Below are 20272 nucleotides of genomic sequence, written 5' to 3'. Positions count from 1 at the left end.
AAATGCGTTGGTTTTTGTTTTTGTTAATTCACTCAGACTATCAGTAATCCTTGCTTAGTTTTGCTTGTTTGAAATAAGTCACTAATTCTATTAACTTGTTATAAACGGTATGGATTAGCTCTGGTATGCATACAGTCACATGGGAATAACCCTCCAAATTAATTTGTCTAAAGTAGCATAATTAATGCAATAGGTCATTGTTGCTGACTTCACCACATCAAAACTATGAAATAACACATATGGAATCATGTAGTAACCAAAAAAGTGTTAAACAAATCAAAATATATTTTAGATTTAAATTCTTCAAATAGCTTTGCCTGGATGACAGCTTTGCACATTCTTGGCATTCTCTCAACCAGCTTCATGAGGTAGTCACCTGGAATGCATTTCAATTAACAGGTGTGCCTTTTAAAAAGTTAATTTGTGGAATTTCTTTCCTTCTTAATGCGTTTGAGCCAATCAGTTGTGTTGTGATAAGGTAGGAGGGGGTATACAGAAGATAGCCCTATTTGGTAAAAGACCAAGTCCATATTATGGCAAGAACAGCTCAAATAAGCAAAGAGAAACAACAGTCCATCATTACTTTAAGACATGAAGGACAGTCAATACGGAAAATGTAAAGAACTTTGAACGTTTCTTCAAGTGCAGTCGCAAAAACCATCAAGCGCTATGATGAAACTGGCTCTCATGAGGACCGCCACAGGAATGGAAGACCCAGAGTTACCTCTGCTGCAGAGGATAAGTTCATTAGAGTTACCAGCCTCAGAAATTGCAGCCCAAATAAATGCTTCACAGAGTTAAAGTAACACACACATCTCAACATCAACTATTCAGTGGGAACTGTGTGAATCAGGCCTTCATGGTCAAATTGCTGCAAAGAAACCACTACTAAAGGACACCAATAAGAAGAAGAGACCTGCTTGGGACAAGAAACACGAGCAATGGACATTAGACCGGTGGAAATTTGTCCTTTGGTCTGGAGTCCAAATTGGAGATTTTTGGTTCCAACCACCGTGTCTTTGTGAGACGCTGTGTGGGTGAACAGATGATCTCTGCATGTGTATTTCCAACCGTAAAGCAGGGAGGAGGAGGTGTGATGGTGTTGGGGTGCTTTGCTGGTGACACTGTCTGTGATTTATTTAGAATTCAAGGCACACTTATCCAGCATGGCTACCACAGCATTCTGCAGCGATACGCCATCCCATCTGGTTTGCGCTTAGTAGGACGATCATTTGTTTTTCAACAGGACAATGACCCAACACACCTCCGGGCTGTTTAAGGGCTATTTTACCAAGAAGGAGAGTGATGGAGTGCTGCATCAGATGACCTGGCCTCCACAATCCCCAGACCTCAACCCAATTGAGATGGTTTGGGATGAGTCGACCGCAGAGTGAAGGAAAAGCAGGCAACAAGTTCGCATCATATGTGGGAACTCCTTCAAGACTGTTGGAAAAGCATTCCAGGTGAAGCTGGTTGAGAGAATGCCAAGAGTGTGCAAAGCTGTCATCAAGGCAAAGGGTAGCTATTTGAAGAATCTCAAATATAAAATATTTGTTTAACACTTTCTTGTTTACTACATGATTCCATATGTGTTATTTCATAGTTTTGTCTTCACTATTATTTTACAATGTAAAAATAGAGAAAAACCCTTGAACTTTTGACTGGTAGTGTATATATATATGTAGTCACCCCTTCAAATTAGTGGATTCGGCTATTTCAGCCACACCCGTTGCTGACAGGTGTATAAAATCGAGCACACAGCCATGCGATCTCCATAGACAAACATTGGCAGTGGAATGGCCTTACTGAAGAGCTCAGTGACTTTCAACGTGGCACCGTCATAGGATGCCACCTTTCCAACAAGTCAGTTCGTCAAATTTCTGCCCTTCTAGAGCTGCCCCGGTCAACTGTAAGTGCTGTTATTGTGAAGTGGAAACGTCTAGGAGCAACAACGGCTCAGCCGCGAAGTGGTAGGCCACACAAGCTCACAGAATGGGACCGCCGAATGCTGAAGCGCGTAGCGCGTAAAAATCGCCTGTCCTCGGTTGCAACACTCACTACCGAGTTCCAAACCGCCTCTGGAAGCAACGTCAGCACAAGAACTGTTCGTCGGGAGCTTCATGAAATGGGTTTCCATGGCCGAGCAGCCGCACACAAGCCTAAGATCACCATGCGCAATGCCAAGCGTAGGCTGGAGTGGTGTAAAGCTTGCCGCCATTGGACTCTGGAGCAGTGGAAACACATTCCCTGGAGTGATGAATCACACTTCACCATCTGGCAGTCCAACGGACAAATCTGGGTTTGGCGGATGCCAGGTGAACGCTACCTGCCCCAATTCATATTGCCAACTGTAAAGTTTGGTGGAAGAGGAATAATTGTCTGGGGCTGTTTTTCATGGTTCGGGCTAGGCCCCTTAGTTCCAGTTAAGGTAAATATTAACGCTACAGCATACAATGACATTCTAGATGATTCTGTGCTTCCAACTTTGCGGCAGCAGTTTGGGGAAGGCCCTTTCCTGTTTCAGCATGACAATGCCCGTGTGCACATAGCGAGGTCCATACAGAAATGGTTTGTCGAGATCGGTGTGGAAGAGCCTTGATCTCAACCCCATAGAACACCTTTGGGATGAATTGGAACACCGACTACAAGTCAGGCCTAATCATGCCCGACCTCACAAATGCTAATTTGGCTGAATGGAAGCAATTCCCCGCAGCAATGTTCCAATATCTAGTGGAAAGCCTCGCAGAAGAGTGGAGGCTGTTATAGCAGCAAAGGGGGGACCAACTCCATATTAATGGCCATGATTTTGGAATGAGATGTTCGACGAGCAGGTGTCCACATACTTTTGGTCATGTCATGTAGAATAAATGAAGGTGAGGCGGAGGTATGTCTACAGATATGCTGTATTCTGACCTTGACTTAATTCCACCACCTTTACGCACGAGGAAACCATGAATAAGGTCTAGCGAGAGTGGAAAAGGCATCTACAGAATTGTTTTCCCGATAGAAATAACAACATTCTCCATGCACTGTAATTTACAACTTGATAAGAGCTATTGATAAGAGCTAGGTCAATGAGTAATCCGTTTGACACTTGTTTTAGATATATTTAACCTTATAATTGCTGGAGACAAATGTGAAACTAGTCATATTGCAGCAAACTGAAGCATATCAACTTCCCACAGTAAAGTTTATGAAATGCTGTGCCATTGTGCAGAATTTAAATTGTACAACCTTTTAACTTGCAGGGATGGGCATTCTCAAATATTTTAACACTCTCGAATATCTTAATTATATGCTACCCAGACTTTCTCTGTTTCCTATTTCTATCATGTTAAATATTAGCCACTATCAGTATCGACCATCAGTAGGCCTAATAACCACATATATTCAACTGCCAATTTACTGTTAGTTCCCTTCAGTTGGTATAGCCTACATTATCATCCATTTAATTCCATTGTTTAGTTTACCTTCATTTGCTTCCTCTGTAAACGCTGTCACGTGCATGTGGTTGTTGCTGAGGATTATTAGTAACAGTTGATTTTAAAAAAAGACATGAAGGCTAATTAAATCGTTATGGAGCGGAGCTCAGACCAAGCCGTAACAGTTTGAACCCGACGCCTGGCGCAATACTTGGCCATGTCATCGCAATGTTCCATGGTTAGTGCAGGCAATAGACAAGGGTATAGCCTACTATTGTACACTATTCTCCCTATTATAATTATATGTACACTAGTCTTCCAACATTACCATGGGTTAAAGAACTGAATGTGGGAATTTTCAGAATGAATCAAAACACTATTTCCTTTCTTTCATGTGCAAAGACTCTCCAAACCAGTTTTTTATGATTCATAAATACTTTCCTAACCCTAAATAATCGACAAGATAAGAGTATTTTTAAAGCTACCAATTGGTGCTGAAACAAAGACGAATATGCATATACTGTTTTTAGATGGCTTTCTATAATTGATCGCTAATATTCTGAACCTGTTCTCTCGATATATTCTATTGAGTCTGTCGACAAAATTCAAATTAAAAGGTACACTGTATTTAAAGGGATGGCTTAAGATAAATGTACTGAAAACCCTATTGAATGAAAATCTGTTGTCCAACAAGTGGGAGGGTTTGCAGCAGTTGAATTTAATTTATTCAGCATGCGGAAGGGAATCACCCCTGCAAAGCCCTTTATGCAACTTCATAAGGTTAGTCTGAATACCAACTAGTGAGAAGTGCTTAGGAAAGGCGTGTGTAAGAAAGGCCTAATTTCCTAAGTTAGAATCGGGCCCCATGTGTTTAGTTCATAGTTGGACCGCAAGGGTTCAAAATAGTTATTCGGCTGTCCCCATTGGATAACCCTTTTTGGTTCCAGGTAGAACCCTTTTGGGTTGCACATAGAACCCTCTGTGGAAAACGTTCTACCTGGAACCCAAAGGGGTTCTCCTATGGGGACAGCTGAAGAACCCTTTTAGGTTCTAGATAGCACCTTTTTTTCTAAGAGTGTAGGCATGGAAACTTTCACTTCGCCAGCTACTGTGTGTGTGCTCATGCTCAATGCGTATCACAGTACTTCGGAAACGCTGATTCATTGTCAGACAGTTCATGTATGTGTACTGTATGTGCATGGCAGTAGGCTATCTATTTTTAATGTCTTCATGTGTATACCTTTTCCAACACAAGGACACACAAGGCATGCCAAAGTTATGTCAGAGAGTGTCTCCTCAGTGATTTTGCAAACATTTGGGATGCAAACACTTGATCCAGCTCCTCTCCAGCTCCAGCCAGCCTAAGAAAACAGAGTGCAGCTCTGTGCCAAGCTACATGAAGGCCCCTGGCCAAGTAAAGAGAGGCTCCGGACCACTGGCCTCAATGGCCTCTCTTAAAGCAAACACATGAAATTACACTTGGTGCATGATGTCATTTGCATCTGGTTTCTGAAGTTGTCGATTATGCAAGTTGTTTGAACTGGCACAGGATTTAGGTCAAATGTTGCTGTCCTGTGGGCCCGTTGTGTGTTTTCTTAAATAACTAATTTAGTCACAGAATGGCATATATGGCCTGCAGAAACAAGTTTGAGATGTATTGATAAGAGGTAAGAGAATAAACACGACTTTAGGATGTTGAGAACAACCTTTTCATGCATTTCTTTTCAATGCACACCTAAAGGAATAGCAACATAATGCACAGCTCTAGTGAGTGATTGGGGCTTGCTATCTTTACATTGGCAAGCTGTGTTGGTGTACAGTTAGAGAATGGAGAATGTGAGTTGTCTGTGACTATGCTTGGTGGATCATGTACAGTACACTGATCGTGCACATATTTTCTCCCAGCCTTCTCGTCTCTGCCTCTTTCTTGCCACTCTCCCCTTCATCACTCTGTTTCTCTCTCTCTCTCTCTCTCTCTCTCTCTCTCTCTCTCTCTCTCTCTCTCTCTCTCTCTCTCTCTCTCTCTCTCTCTTTCTGTCTGTCTGTCTGTCTGTCTGTCTGTCTGTCTGTCTGTCTGTCTGTCTGTCTGTCTGTCTGTCTGTCTGTCTGTCTGTCTGTCTGTCTGTCTGTCTGTCTGTCTGTCTGTCTGTCTTTCTTTCTTTCTTTCTTTCTTTCTTTCTTTCTTTCTTTCTTTCTTTCTTTCTTTCTTTCTTTCTTTCTTTCTTTCTTTCTTTCTTTCTTTCTTTCTTTCTTTCTTTCTTTCTTTCTTTCTTTCTTTCTTTCTTTCTTTCTTTCTTTCTTTCTCTATTTCTTTCTCTCTCCCCCTCTCCCCTTCCTCTGCTTTCTCATTCTCCATATTCCTTTCCCTATTCCTTTCCCACTCTGAGATCCCACATATAAGGCACACTCACAGACCTTAGGTTACTACCCAGTCCTCTAGACTATACACTTTCTCTCATCAGCAGGGTTATCACGAAACAATGGTCTAGGGATTGAATTGGGATTGGGCTTTTCTGTGTATGTTCACACGGCTCAGGGAATATGTTTAATGTGACTTAGGGACGCTTTCAAAGACTTAGTGAGTGTGTATTTGCTGCACCACAGCTTTGCAGCAAGGTACCTGGATTACAGTGATACTGCAGAGGGAATACAACCCCACTGACACTGCAACCCAATCCCTCTGCCCGTAGGATGGGTTACAGGAAGAGCAGCTTCCTTATGGAAAAACTCATAAAGCAGCAACAGTGTGGACAGGCAGGCAGACCGTTGTGTGTTGGGGAGTTCTTGATACAAGAATCAGGTTTGGTTTCTTGGAGAGGTCAGTGAGTTTGTATAGCAGACGTATGGGAAGTATAGGGAGATGGACAGAGTGTGTCTAATAGAGGGAGAGATACATACCAGGGGTGGAATGTCTCTTTGACAGGAGGTTACTGAGCTGGCCCATGGAGATCATGACTAGTTAAACAAGTTAATTGTTTCATTACATTTGTACAGTTGAGTCATTTAGCAGATGTTCTTATCCATAGTGACATACAGGAGCAATTAGGGTTAAGTGCCTTGCTCTAGGGCACATCAACAGATTTTTTACCTAGTCAGCTCGAGGAGTCGAACCAGCGACCTTACGGTTAGCCTACTGGCTCAACGCTCTTAACCGCTAAGCTACCTGCCGCATGAGCTTATGAGTGGTTTTGTGTGTTGCTACATGTTGCATAGACGTAACGAGACAAGTCAAGAGAAAATGTGGCGCCACAGAACCATTTGGAATAACTATACTACCTCCATCCTCCTCCACTCTTTCGTCCGGTTCCCCCACCTCTGAGGAGGTGAAGTTGAGGGCTACAGGAGCACGGCTAGGACAACATGGATGTTTCAGGGAGCCACAATAGACAGGCTACATCTACACCTTGACATGATGATCGGTTTTGATTTATTTAATCAATATGACATTGTTCAATTAGAAGTGAGACCTGAAGCCTGTTGCTTGAATACCTTAAATATAGCTTGTATAGCTGTTTAAGAGGGTCTCCCATGGTCCTCCTCTCTCTCCTCTCTCTCAGTCTGTATTGAAGCATGCCTGCCTGGGGTCAGAACACTTAAATCAAAAATCCATTATCTCGGTTTAACTGTGTGTGTGTGTGTGTGTGTGTGTGTGTGTGTGTGTGTGCGTGTGCGTGTGTGTATAGGATATCTTTAAGTATATTTTATTTGACTCTGTCAATTGCTGGCAGACAGTACATGTGGGTCGACTCAACATACTGTATGTATATCATTCTGTAAGGAGGCTTATGCAGATGTCCTCCATAATTTCAGAACAGTAAAAACTGATAGTTATTAAAACCCCTTTTCAAAGGCATTCCAATGATTCAGGATTTTGGATGGAGTTGACGTTCAAGTAGATGCTCTCATCCTTGGTCCATATGCTTTTCTATTTGTCTAGCGGTCAATTTTATTCCAGCAGTTGTTGACCTGATCTGAGCCCCAGCTCCTCAGACAGAGTGTCTCATTAAGAAATATCCTGTCACGGTCTACAGACGAGGCAACACTGGCAACAGTAACCTGCTCGGCTATGGAAGGAGCACACACAGACTACATCTGGTTTGTGATTTTCCCAAATCAGCAAGAAAGGTTTCGTCATCAACTGGCCCAAACCCACTCTCCTTCATTTCCAATGCAGTGATGTGTCTGTGGAAACAAATCAGTCTGTCTGTGTCAAGAGGATGGGCCAAATATCATCATAACATAGAAAAATGAAGAGGTCAAGTGCTAAAGGATGACCTCTTTAGATACTTCAGACTGATCTCAGGTCTAGATACCGGAGCAGGCCCACGGACCGATGCACTCATATCTGCACTCATACCCATGGATGGCGCACAATTGGTCCAGCGTCGTCCAAGGTAGGAGAGGGTTTGGCCGGCAGGGATGTGGGTTCGTTTCCCACGGGGGCCCAGTATGAAAAAAAAAATGTATGTATACATTCACTAACTGTAAGTTGCTCTGGATAAGAGCGTCTGCTAAATGACTAAAATGTATATAAAAAAATATCTTAAACATTTGAAGCAGGGACATATGCCATCATACTATTCCCATATCTTGGGGCAAATTACAGCTATCCTGAAGATATGGAATATGAATGCCATCACGGAATTTCTCCTCTTACACAGGAAAGAAATGGGGTATTCTGAACTTATAATTAAGTAGGATACAGTATGCCAAGACTGTGCTCATTTTACTCTTGTGTTGGTTTAACTGTGCCTCAAGTAAAACGTTTTCTTTTTTCACAACCCATCACAGTAACATTAAAGTTAGAATAAAGAGATTTCAGAATAACTTCTAATCATTGGTAGACACATTCTTCTAAGCTTATGGGCGCCTCTTTGCTGTTGGGTGGCACGTAAAATAATTGAACTAAACAACCTTTATAAACTACAGCAAGGTGTAGGATTGTATGACAAAACCTCTATATTTTAAACATAATGACTTGATGGGGGTGTGGAAAGATGAAGGAGATAAAGCATGATTATCTTGTTTTTACTTAAAAAGCAAGATGTCTATGATAATCTTCAGAGAAGACTTACAGTAATTCACAGCCTGGAAAAATACTTGTATGCCTTCTCAGTATGATGTAATTACATGGTAAGTCATCAACATTTTCTGACTTATCTTCTTACGGAAGAATCAAAGGCACTTACAGACAGAGAGAAGCACGGGATAGACTCTGTCTATGCCACAAACTGACTGTCATCTTTTCCATTTCTCTTTTAGACCAGTTTCATATACTGGGCTTATTCTTGCATTGCTGTTACATCATTTCATTGTATTTGTGTTTGTGGTTGTGTTTGAGTAAATTTTTATCCCAACGTCCTGTCTCTGTTGTTGTATTTCTAGCCCAGGACAACCCAAACAGTCTGAGACACAAATACAACTTTATCGCTGACGTGGTGGAGACGATCGCCCCGGCCGTCGTTCACATTGAACTCTACCGCAAGTAAGAGCGGCACCTGTGTGTATGTGTGCGTGTGTGTGTGTGCGTGTGCACTTGTTTTCCTAAATGATCTGGACCCCAGTGTCCTAACATTTGACCTTAATGTCCTGGAAAGGTAGGAAAACAATTACTTTTTTCAGTTCCTGAATTTGTTCAAATGCTATTTTAAACTTAAGGGTTAGGTTTAGGATTTTGGGGTTAGGTTTATGTTTATGGGTTTTTGGGGTTAGGGTTAGGTTTAGGGTTAGGGAAAATAGGATTTATGGTAAAAACATTTTACACTCCAAAAAGTCCTGAAATGTGTATGTGTGTGTGTGTGTGTGTGTGTACGTCCTTGAATATCTGTAGACACATACCAGAGTTTACTTTACAGCCCACCTGGATGTGAGCCTACACTAGTTGGGAAAACACTTAAGTCAAAACCCTCCCTTTTAACATATTTCTCCTTCTGCTTCTCATCCTCTTTCCCTGTCTTCATCTCTCCATCCCTGTCTTCTCTTCCCTATTTCTATTAATCTCTCCCTTTCTCTCTATAAATGTATCTATCTCTTTCTCTCCCTCTCTCCCCCTCCCTCTCTCTCAGGATGGCGTATTCTAAGCGGGAGGTGGCGGTGTCCAGTGGCTCAGGGTTCGTGGTGTCAGAGGATGGACAGATCGTGACCAACGCCCACGTTGTGGCCAATAAGCATCGAGTAAAGGTGGAGCTGAAGAGCGGCGCCACCTACGACGCCAAGATCAAAGACGTGGACGAGAAGTCCGACATCGCACTCCTCAAGATCGACTCACCGGTAAGAGGGGACACCAGAGGTCACAGACATAGCTCATCAGTTCAAAATCTAGTTCAAATGACTTTATTCGAACAACTTAACCCATCAATAACTGACAAAGGAGACAAACGGACACATAGGGAAGAAGTTTACACTTAGAAACAGTTGCAATATTGTGGTAGATCGCTTGTGTTGTGTGCTACCCACTCCATCACAAAGACCAATTTTCAAGTTTTATTACCACGTGCACAAGTACAGTGAAATGTATTTCTTGAAAGTTCTTTCACAACAATGCAGTAATCAATATCAGTAGTACTATTAAAGAAAGTAATGTAGGACAAAAACACATAATAAATCAAATAAGATAAATAGAAATAAGAACACGAGAAAGTAAGGAAGCTGTATACAGGGCCAGTTCCAGGGTCAGTGCCAATACCATATTTACAATGTGCAGGTATACTGGAGTGGTAGGGGTAGATATAGGGTTAAGGTGGCTAGGCATCAGGATATATGATAAACAGTTGCAGCAGAGTAAATTATGATCGTATGTGAGTGTGTGTGTTTGTGTAGAGTCAGTATGAATGTGTGTGCATGTTATGTGTGTGAGCAAATTAAGTGTGTGAGTGTGTGAGTGTGAGTGTGTGAGTGTGTGTGTGTGTGTGTGTGTTTGTGTGTTTGTGTGTGTGTGTGTGTGTGTGTGTGTGTGTGTGTGTGTGTGTGTGTGTGTGTGTGTGTGTGTGTGTGTGTGTGTGTGTGTGTGTGTGTGTGTGTGTGTGTGAGGGAGGGAGGTGTTCAGTCCCAGGGTCCCAAGCTTGGTGACGAGCTTGGAGGGGACTATGGTGTTGAACGCTGAGCTGTAGTCAATGAACAGCGTTCTCACATAGCCTCTTATCTAGGTGGGTGAGGGCAGTGTGGAATACCATTGAGATTGCGTCGTCTATGGATCTGTTGGGGCAGTATGCAAATTGGAGTGGGTCTAGGGTGTCTGGGATGATGGAGTTAATGTGTGCCATAACCAGCCTTTCAAAGCACTTCATGATTACAGATGTGAGTGCTACAGGTCGGTAGTCATTGTGCCAGGTAGTCTTAGAGTTCTTGGGAACAGGAATGATGGGGTCAGCTTGAGACGTGGGGATTACAGACTGGGAAAAGGTTGAAAATGACCGTGAATATGCCTGCCAGCTGTTCTGTGCATGCTCTGAGAATGCGCCCTGGAATACCATCCGGCCCCATGGCCTTGCAAGTGTTGACCTGATTAAAAACCTTACATCGGACTAGGAAAGCGAGATCACCCAGGCCTCTGGGTCGGCGGGGGCCCTCATTCACGACTCTGTGTTGTTTTCCGTTGGGCAGATTACAGCTGGGTTTTCCTTTGTAATCCGTAATGGACTGTAGCCACTACCACATGCTGCAGGTGGCGGAGCCTGTATAATAGGATTCCACTTTCCTATATTGTCCTTTTGCTTGTTTGATGGTGTGATGAGTGTGATGGAAGGAGTCAGGCGCAGGAGGGTAATCACAGAATACAGAGTTTATTCCGTCTTTACACAGAATGCGCTGGATAGCGACAAACGAAACAGGCACAGGGGAAACTATCTACCCTGGCAATACACTGTAATGGTAGCTCCAACAATAAATAGGCACAGGGGAAAATATCTACCCCGGCAACAAATAGGTATGACGAATGCCGAAGCTTGCCCGAACAAGGAGGGGAGGCAGCCTCGGCGGAAGTCGTGACAGATGGCTCTGCGGAGGTCGTAGCAGGACTTGTTGTACTTAGCTGTGTCTTCAGCCATAGCCTCGGGGTTGGCTGTGATAGCCCTGTGTGTGGTAGCCCTGTCCTTTAGTTTAGCGCCAACCTCGGTGTTAATCCAGGGCTTTTGATTGTGGAAGCAGCGAACCTTCACTGTGGGACAACATCGGTGATGCATTTCCTGATGAAGCCAGTGACGGAGGTGGTTAGCTCGTCAATGCTATCAGCCCTAGCAAAGGAGTCCTGTAGCATAGCCTCCGATTCGGAGGACCATTTCCCTATGGAACATGTCACGGGTACTTCCTGTTTGAGCTTCTGCTTGTAGAGAGGAAGCAGGAGTATAGAGTCATGATCTGATTTGATGAAAGGTGGGACAAGGGAGGGCCTTGTATGCGTGCTTGTGGGCAGAGTAACAGTGGTCTAGGACTTTATCGCCCCAAGTGGTGAAGGAGACGTGTTGAGGGAAGTTGGGCATCACGTGTCTTAATAACGCGGAATTAAAATCAACGGCAACCAGAAAAACAGCCTCCGGGTGCAGTTCCAGCTCGTAGTTTTTCTTGTCCTGAGGTGGAATATATACAGCAGTCACGATAACAGCTGACAAATCTCTCGGGAGGTAGAAGGGTCAGCATTTGACCATTAGGTATTCCAAGACAGATGAACAACAGGTCAAAACTTCAGCAAACCATTTGCTGTTGATGAAGAGTCATACCCCTCCCCCTCTCGATCTCCCTGAATTCATTGTTCTGTCCGCTCGGTGAATGGAGAATCCATTGAGTTGGATAGCCATGGGGGGCATTTTGTCTGAATGCCATGTTTCAGAAAAGCAGAGAATATTGCAGTTACGAGAGTCCCATTGATAGCAAATTCGCAATCGGAGGTCATCCATCTTATTATCAAGTGATTGGCCAATAGAATGGAGGGAAGAGGTGGCCGGTTTTCCCTTTGCCTTAATCTCGCCTGGACTCCCCCTCTCCTGCCTATTTTTTGCTGGCGTTTTCTCTTGGGTAGCCCGGAATTAAAGAAAGAGCCCATGGCAGATGAGTCGAAGTTGAAGCCGGAATTGAGGTTAGTAACTGCCAATCTTCACAATATTCCTTAAAATTGAAATTTTATGGAATATTATAAGTGGCACAAATAAGAGGGTTTGAGGAGTGTGGCCCATGCTTCAGTGCTATTTAATCCCTGCCTATGAGCGTGAGTGGGAATGACATTGAGTTTCAACTCCCCGGAGGCAGATTGGATTTTAAGTACAGCCTTCCAGGCCAACAGCAGCCATCTTGGTGCAGTACTTTCCTATATCTTACAACTGCAAATCTAGACAACATTAGCAAAGTGAGCAACAATTTAACAACAACAATTACTTAATATTATTCCCTATTAAACATCAGCGGAGTCGGAATTACAAGATGGTTATTGGTAGAAAGGTGTTGTTCAGCTTGATAACACAGCTGATTGTTTGAGAGGTGCCAACCCGTGCAACCAAATGGTCCTTGTTAACGCTGGCATTATACACATAGTTAATGTTGGCATTCAGATAAAAATACTTCAGAAACAACAGTCATTAGGAAACGATTCTCTGAAATAAACTTGGAATACATTCTGCAAAGACTCATTACCAGCAGAGGAAACCCATTTCATGCTCCAATGAGCAAATAGTTTTGATAGCAAAAGATTAAATGGCATGGAGGTAGGCCATGTAAGGTTTTTGCCGTGGGAGCGTACAGTAACATAGAGAGATTGTTGCTTTGTGGACTAGCGGGATACACATCACACATTAATCATATTCGACAGCCATATGAAGGAATGCCTGGCACCCATTCAAAGCCACAGGCTAGGAGTAACTGCACCGCAGAATGCCTCGCAGAGCATTCCCTCGCGTCAATGCACAGCTGAAAAGACACTCACGACAAGGACTGCATCGGCCCAAAATGCCAAGACAAGCACAAGGTTATGTTTTCTTTTATGCGGCCTACAGTGGTTCCCCATACTGACTGACCCTGGAAGACCACTGTGCTATACACTCTGGTCTACATTTAAGGCACATACTAGACAACTGGAAGGTGATATCAGACCCAAAGCAGTGATCCATGAACATCTGATGAAAAGATTATGGATGGAAAATACTTTATTACTTCTCAAAAACTAGTTTCAAGACACTGAAAAGTCTAATGATTTGTGCCATGGTGGTAAAGACTACCATCCAACTACTGGTTGACCATGACAGCCCAGTACCTGACTGTGGATTGAACATATACCCTGTGCCCCACTCTGGCTACATAGCTAAGACAGCTGTTGAAATCTTTGCCCCAGTTTTCTCTTCTGTGTGAGAAAGTGTCTACCCAGTCTGTCCAGTAGGCACAGTCCCAGTTCCATGACTAACAACCACAGTGGGACAGGACAGAGGCTACAGGCTAGGGGGAGAGGGGAGGGGGTCTGACTCATGACATCCCAGCTAATGAGACAGTGGGTACGGGTAGGGAAAGGTGGATGTGAGGGAAAGAGTCAGTGAGAGAGAAATTAGAGGATGAGAGAGGGAGGGAGATAATTAGAGGCCAAAATAAAGGAAAAGTTTGAATTTCCTAATTTGAATGAAAAATACAGTCAGTTGTCACAGCTCTGTCCTCAGGGCTTCGGGTCTGTACTCTTTTAAGTATTTATTTATTTCCCTCTTTTCCCCGCTCTCCCTCCTTCTGTCCCTCTCTTGCCTCAAGGAGGAGTCATTATGAGTATGGGTCACTTTTGTCAAACTTTGTATTTCACATAAGCACACTGAGAGAGAATCGATCACACATGTTTATGACTGTGAGCTTTGAAAGTTGACTCTTTGAATGTAGAATACCCTCTCTTCCCCCTCAGTTTACTGACGGCTGGGTCAGTCCGTTCCTGGGCTGCGATGTGGTGTACCCACGTCTCTGGGGAAGACATTACACATCTGCAGTTACATTAGTCTGTCTGCAGCATTTGTGACTTCAGAGGACGGGAAGGAGAAAGGGAAAAAGTGCTACTTGTTTCTGACAGAGAGAGAATGGGATGGAGAGGCAGGGAAAAACAGAGGGGATGAGGTCAAGGCCTGGAAAACGGATCCATATGTCTGCAAAGCTAAGGGATCTAATAGGCTAATGAGATGGCTGTGTGATGTGGTGCTGGGAAGATAAAAATAGAAGTCATCATGCGTGGGAAAGAGCAGTTTGTTAACCATTTCCACTCACTCGCTCACTGCCTCAACTGTCTGTGGTGCAAAGTAGCGCACTGACGGTGTCCTCAATTTTGAATATTTGAGATGATTTTGTTTATGGAAGACTGATGGCAGTTAAACATACCCAACCAAAAGAGGACACCACATCCTCATCAATAAATACATTGAGTATATGTGTCTCAGTACCCAACCACAATATTAGTCTGTATGCTACCCATGTCGTCCACCTCCTAAAAGGGGGTAGGATGACTGGTGCTGGCTAGACCGACCAAGGCTCTTATTGGTCCCCGTTCAGGAGACATCCAGGACATGCTCTGTTTCTCAGTGGAAAGAGTGGTGTCCTTCAGAAAGAAGCAGAGGGAAAATTAATCACATCCTTGTCTCATCCTCCATTTCACTCGCTCTCCCACAATCGCTCCCATCCTTGTGGATGTCGGGACAAGGGCCAAGGGAAGCAGACTGGCCTTGCTCTTCTATTCGATGCTACAGACTTAGCCTAGTTTGTAGGTGGTTGTTTCCCAGGTCAGCGATGCAGGGGAAGAGAGACCCAAACATCCCAACCGCATCTTGTCAGATCTGCATGGCCCACAGATTAAAGGCGTGTGGTGTCTAGCTGCCCGTTGGTGAGATGCCATCCAGTCTTCCAGGGTGTCTGTAAATCATGCTGGAAACACAGAGGGAGCTTTCGACCATGTGTTTGCTGTTGTGTTGGCTGTGACATTCACAACAACATGTGTGCACCATATTGGTTTCCGTCCAATATCAGTAAAGTTTAGGTTACCCAGTATGGTTGAAAGGTGTTTATATTAACTAGCCTATGCTATTAAATATTGTCAATATGGTTAGCAATCAGTGAGGGAAGGGACATTTATTTTCTTTATAAGGCATATACTTTTCCCAGCTCCTGTGGGCTGTTATGTTGATCTCTCTCTCTCTCTCTCTCTCCCTCTCTCTCTCTCTCTCTCTCTCTCTCTCTCTCTCTCTCTCTCTCTCTCTCTCTCTCTCTCTCTCACACACACACACACACACACACACACACACACACACACACAGAACAAGTTTCTGCCACCCCTCAGCCACTGCTGATCCCCAGAGCTGATGGTTCAACAGGTATGAACATGTGGGATCAAGCTCCTCTTTATCCACTGTGGCACAACCCTTGGGACAAAATGTAATGTGTAGCCATAGTAGCGTTCACCCATGCACAGTCACACCACTTGCTAATGGCCCCATGAAATGTATGATCTTTGCATGGTAGCACAGGACTAAGAAGTTAACATAATACCTACAGATGTGCTGTTTTATGTTGACCCTGCTTCTTACAGCAGGAAAATAATCCTGCAGCAACAGGAAATGTGAATTATTATGTGGATTATAATACATTTTAAGGGGTTGATACATTTTTTGATACATTCTTTGTTTCAGCAAATCAAGTCTGACATTTTTAAGCGGAAATGACAAACTGTAGAAAAAAAAATTATACCTTGAATACACTACAATTTGCATGCTGCCTTGAAGTCCCCCATAGGAAAAGCACAGTAGTTACCACAGTAAAGACTCTAGAAGTTGTCATAGGTTTAATCACCAAACAGTGTGTTTCACTGGCATGCATGTGCACGGATGCCAGCTGTTTACAGTTGTCTTTTTGTTGGGGTTCATGTAAAATGAACCCTTTTTCTCAGGTTTGCATACGCCTTCGAAACTATTAGCGACAGTCCATCACACCGTGAGGCTTGACAAAAAACTGGTTTGCACCTGCGATCAAGTCATAAAAGTTAATCTAATGGGTTTTTAAGTGATTCCAAACTGCCAAAGCTGTAATATGAAACAAAGACTTGTCTATGGCAACAAAGGAGGCATTTTCCTTGTTGGTCCTTCCACCATCTGCCATGGCAGACACTCTAGATGTACAGCTCCATTTTGGTTGAGATGATAGGATAAAGCCTGAATGTCTGGAATGCTTACCACCACCTCTAAGTGCCTCTGACATGCAACTGTTTTTCTGGATGGCTGATAGTAAATACTGGTGCTTTCTGTTGAAGTTTATCTGTCACTATCTCAGCCTCTATTGAAATGATATTGTGTCATTGTCAGTTATCTTCTGTATGAGCCAGTGGAGAGCTTGGAAAATAGCTATTTCTTATCAATAGAAAGGTTGAAATTTCAACTGAAAGTTTGAACTTAAGATCTAGTAGAGCATTTAACTGAAAGCATCTCACATGATGTTAGGGATGGCCAATGCAGGAGAGTGTTGCCTCTTCTTCTCCCTCTAACCACCTCTCCTTAATGAGGTCAATGTCATGGGATGACAGGGTTCGATACTGTGACCAAAACAGTCGCTTTTGCAAATGTTTGACTTGGCAGTGTGACACACATGTTTAATTGGTCGCAAGGGTGCCAGTGAAACAAATGTACCTGGTCATGTACATTTTTGGTTCACAGTTATCATCATGATTTATTGAAACAGTAATGTGCAATTGACCAAAAATAAATAAGAGGCAACAATGGCACGGGAATGCCCCTGTCGCTGTGTGTCAGGGCTCGACATGCAGGGGAGGTTTTGGAAACCCTCCATACCAGTCGATCATCCCTGTCAGTGGCCCGATTGGGCAAGTGAAAAAATTAGGCCATTATAATAATCCCCCCGCACTAAGAACAGCGTCAATTCATCGGGGCATGGACTCTACAAGGTGTCGAAAGCGTTCCACACGGATGCTGGCCCGTGTTGACGCCAATGCTTCCCACAGCTGTGTCAAGTTGGCTGGATGTCCTTTGGGTGTTGGACCATTCTTGATACACACAGGAAACTGTTGAGCGTGAAAAACCCAGCAGCGTTACAGTTCTTGACACAAACCGGTGCGCCTGGCACCTACTGCCATACCCTTTCAAAGGCACATAAATATTTTGTCTTGCCCATTCACCCTCTGAATAGCACACATACATACACAATCCACGTCTCAATTGTCTCAAGCCTTAAAAATCCCTCTTTAACCTCTCTCCTCCCCTTCATCTACACTGATTGAAGTGGATTTAACAGGTGACATCAATAAGGGATCATAGCGTTCACCTGGATTCAACTGGTCAGTCTATGTCATGGAAAGAGCAGGTGTCCTTAAACTTTTGTGCACTCAGTGTATTTTAGAATCAAAAAATATTGTGCATGTCAATGCTTAATGCCATTGGGTAGGCTTATAAAAAAAATCATTATTCTTAAAGTGTTAATATGTTTTTACATACATTTTTGTTTTGGGGGGTGTTCTGTAGGCTTTTTTTGTACAGTACCAGTCAAAAGTTTGGATACACCTACTCATTCAAGGGTTTTATCTTTATTTTTACTATTTTCTACATGGTAGAATAATAGTGAAGACATCAAAACTATGTCATTTACAAAATAGCCTCCAACACTCTACTCAGCAAATTGGATATAGTCTATCACAGTGCCATCCGTTTTGTCACAAAAGCCCCATATACTACCCACCACTGTGACCTGTACGCTCTTGTTGGCTGGTCCTCACTACATATTCGTCGCCAAACCCACTGGCTCCAGGCCATCTATAAATCACTGCTAGGCAAATCCCCGCCTTATCTTAGCTCATTAGTCACCATAGCAACACCCACCCGTAGTATGCGCTCCAGCAGGTATATCTCACTGGTCATCCCCAAAGCCAACACCTCCTTTGGCCGCCATTCCTTCCAGTTCTCTTGCTGCCAATGACTGGAACAAACTGCAAAAATCTCTGAAGCTGGAGACACTTATCTCCCTCACTAACTTTAAGCATCAGTTGTCAGAGTACCTTACCGATCACTGCACCTGTACACAGCCCATCTGAAATTAGCCCACCCAACTACCTCATCCCCATATTGTTATTTATTTTGCTAATTTGCACATCATCTCTTGCACATCTATCATTCCAGTGTTAATACTAATTGTCATTATTTTGCACTATGGCCTATTTATTGCCTTACCTCCATAACTTGCTACATTTGCACACACTGTATATATATTTTCTGTTGTATTTTTGACTTTATGTTTTGTTTTACCCCATATGTAACTCTGTGTTGTTGTTTTTATCGCACTGCTTTGCTTTATCTTGGCCAGGTCGCAGTTGTAAATGAGAACTTGTTCTCAACTGGCTTACCTGGTTAAATAAAGGTGAAATAAATAAATGAAATAAATAAATTATAATAAAAAATTAAATAACAGATGGAATCATGTAGTAACCAAAAAAGTGTTAAACAAATCAAAATGTATTTTATATTTGAGAATCTTCAAAATAGCCACCCTTTCCCTTTATGACAGCTTTGCACACTCTTGGCATTCTCTCAACCAGCTTCACCTGGGATGCTTTTCCAACAGTCTTGAAGGAGTTCCCACATATGCTGAGCACTTGTTGGCTGCTGTTCCTTCACTCTGCCGTCCGACTCATCCCAAACCATCTCAATTGGGTTGAGGTCAGGGGATTGTGGAGGCCAGGTCATCTGCTGCAGCACTCCATCACTCTCCTTCTTGGTAAAATAGCCCGTATACAGCCTGGAGGTGTGTTGGGTCATTGTCCTGTTGAAAAACAAATGATAGTCCCACTAAGCCCAAACCAGATGGGATGGTGTATCGCTGCAGAATGCTGTGGTAGCCATGCTGGTTAAGTGTGCCTTGAATTCTAAATAAATCACAGACAGTGTCACCAGCAAAGCACCCCCACACCATAACACCTCCTCCTCCATGCTTTACGGTGGGAACTACACATGCGGAGATCATCCGTTCACCCACACCAAGTATCACAAAGACACACCGGTTGGAACCAAAAATCTCAAATTTGGACACCAGATCAAAGGACACATTTCCACGGGTCTAATGTCAATTGCTCATGTTTCTTGGCCCAAGCAAGTCTCTTCTTCTTATTGGTGTCCTTTAGTAGTGGTTTCTTTGCAGCAATTCGACCATGAAGGCCTGATTCACACAGTCTCCTCTGAACAGTTGATGTTGAGATGTGTTTGTTACTTGAACTCTGTGAAGCATTTATTTGGGCTGCAATTTCTGAGGCTGGTAACTCTAATGAACTTATCCTCTGCAGCAGAGGTAACTCTGGGTCTTCCATTCCTGTAGCCGTCCTCATGAGAGCCAGTTTCATCATAGCTCTTGATGGTTTTTGCGACTGCACTTGAAGAAACTTTAAATGTTATTGAAATGTTCCGTATTGACTGACCTTCACGTCTTAAAGTAAGAAGGCACACCTGTTAATTGAAATGCATTCCAGGTGACTTCCTCATGAAGCTGATTGAGAGAATGCCAAGAGTGTGCAAAGCTGTCATCAAGGCAAAGGGTGGCTATTTGATTCTACATGATTCCATATGTGTTATTTCATAGTTTTGATGTCTTCACTAATATTCTACAATGTATAAAAAAATAGTTTAAAAAATGGACTGGTAGTGTATGAAAGATCAAATCACCTGCTATTCAAATGATGCACGCATCATTCGTTTTCCTGTCAAGTCTTGACCTGGGCCAGTATTTTTGCTCCTTCGGGCCAATAGCTTTCCGTTGCAGGGCACTGGCCCTGTGTAGGCCTACTACTGGCAAATGTAACTGAATGTTGAGCCCTGCTGTGTGCGGTGCGCATAGCTGTGGGGCCTATATGTCTACCACTGTGT

General features: G+C 43.3%; 1 protein-coding gene across 1 annotated transcript in view; it reads left to right on the top strand.

Annotated features, from left to right (window-relative positions):
* Positions 1-20272, top strand: part of LOC121553648 (serine protease HTRA1A) — a 31946-nt gene that overhangs the window by 961 nt on the left and 10713 nt on the right. Inside the window, exons 2-3 of the mRNA XM_041866932.1 lie at positions 8808-8907; positions 9488-9692. Of these exons, the coding sequence (XP_041722866.1) occupies positions 8808-8907; positions 9488-9692 (305 nt within the window). The remainder of the gene's footprint in view (positions 1-8807; positions 8908-9487; positions 9693-20272) is intronic.

Source organism: Coregonus clupeaformis, chromosome 37 (assembly GCF_020615455.1).
Source record: "Coregonus clupeaformis isolate EN_2021a chromosome 37, ASM2061545v1, whole genome shotgun sequence".
Lineage (NCBI taxonomy): Eukaryota > Metazoa > Chordata > Actinopteri > Salmoniformes > Salmonidae > Coregonus > Coregonus clupeaformis.
The sequence above is the reverse complement of the archived record's forward strand: the minus strand, read 5'-3'. Positions and strand labels throughout refer to the sequence as shown.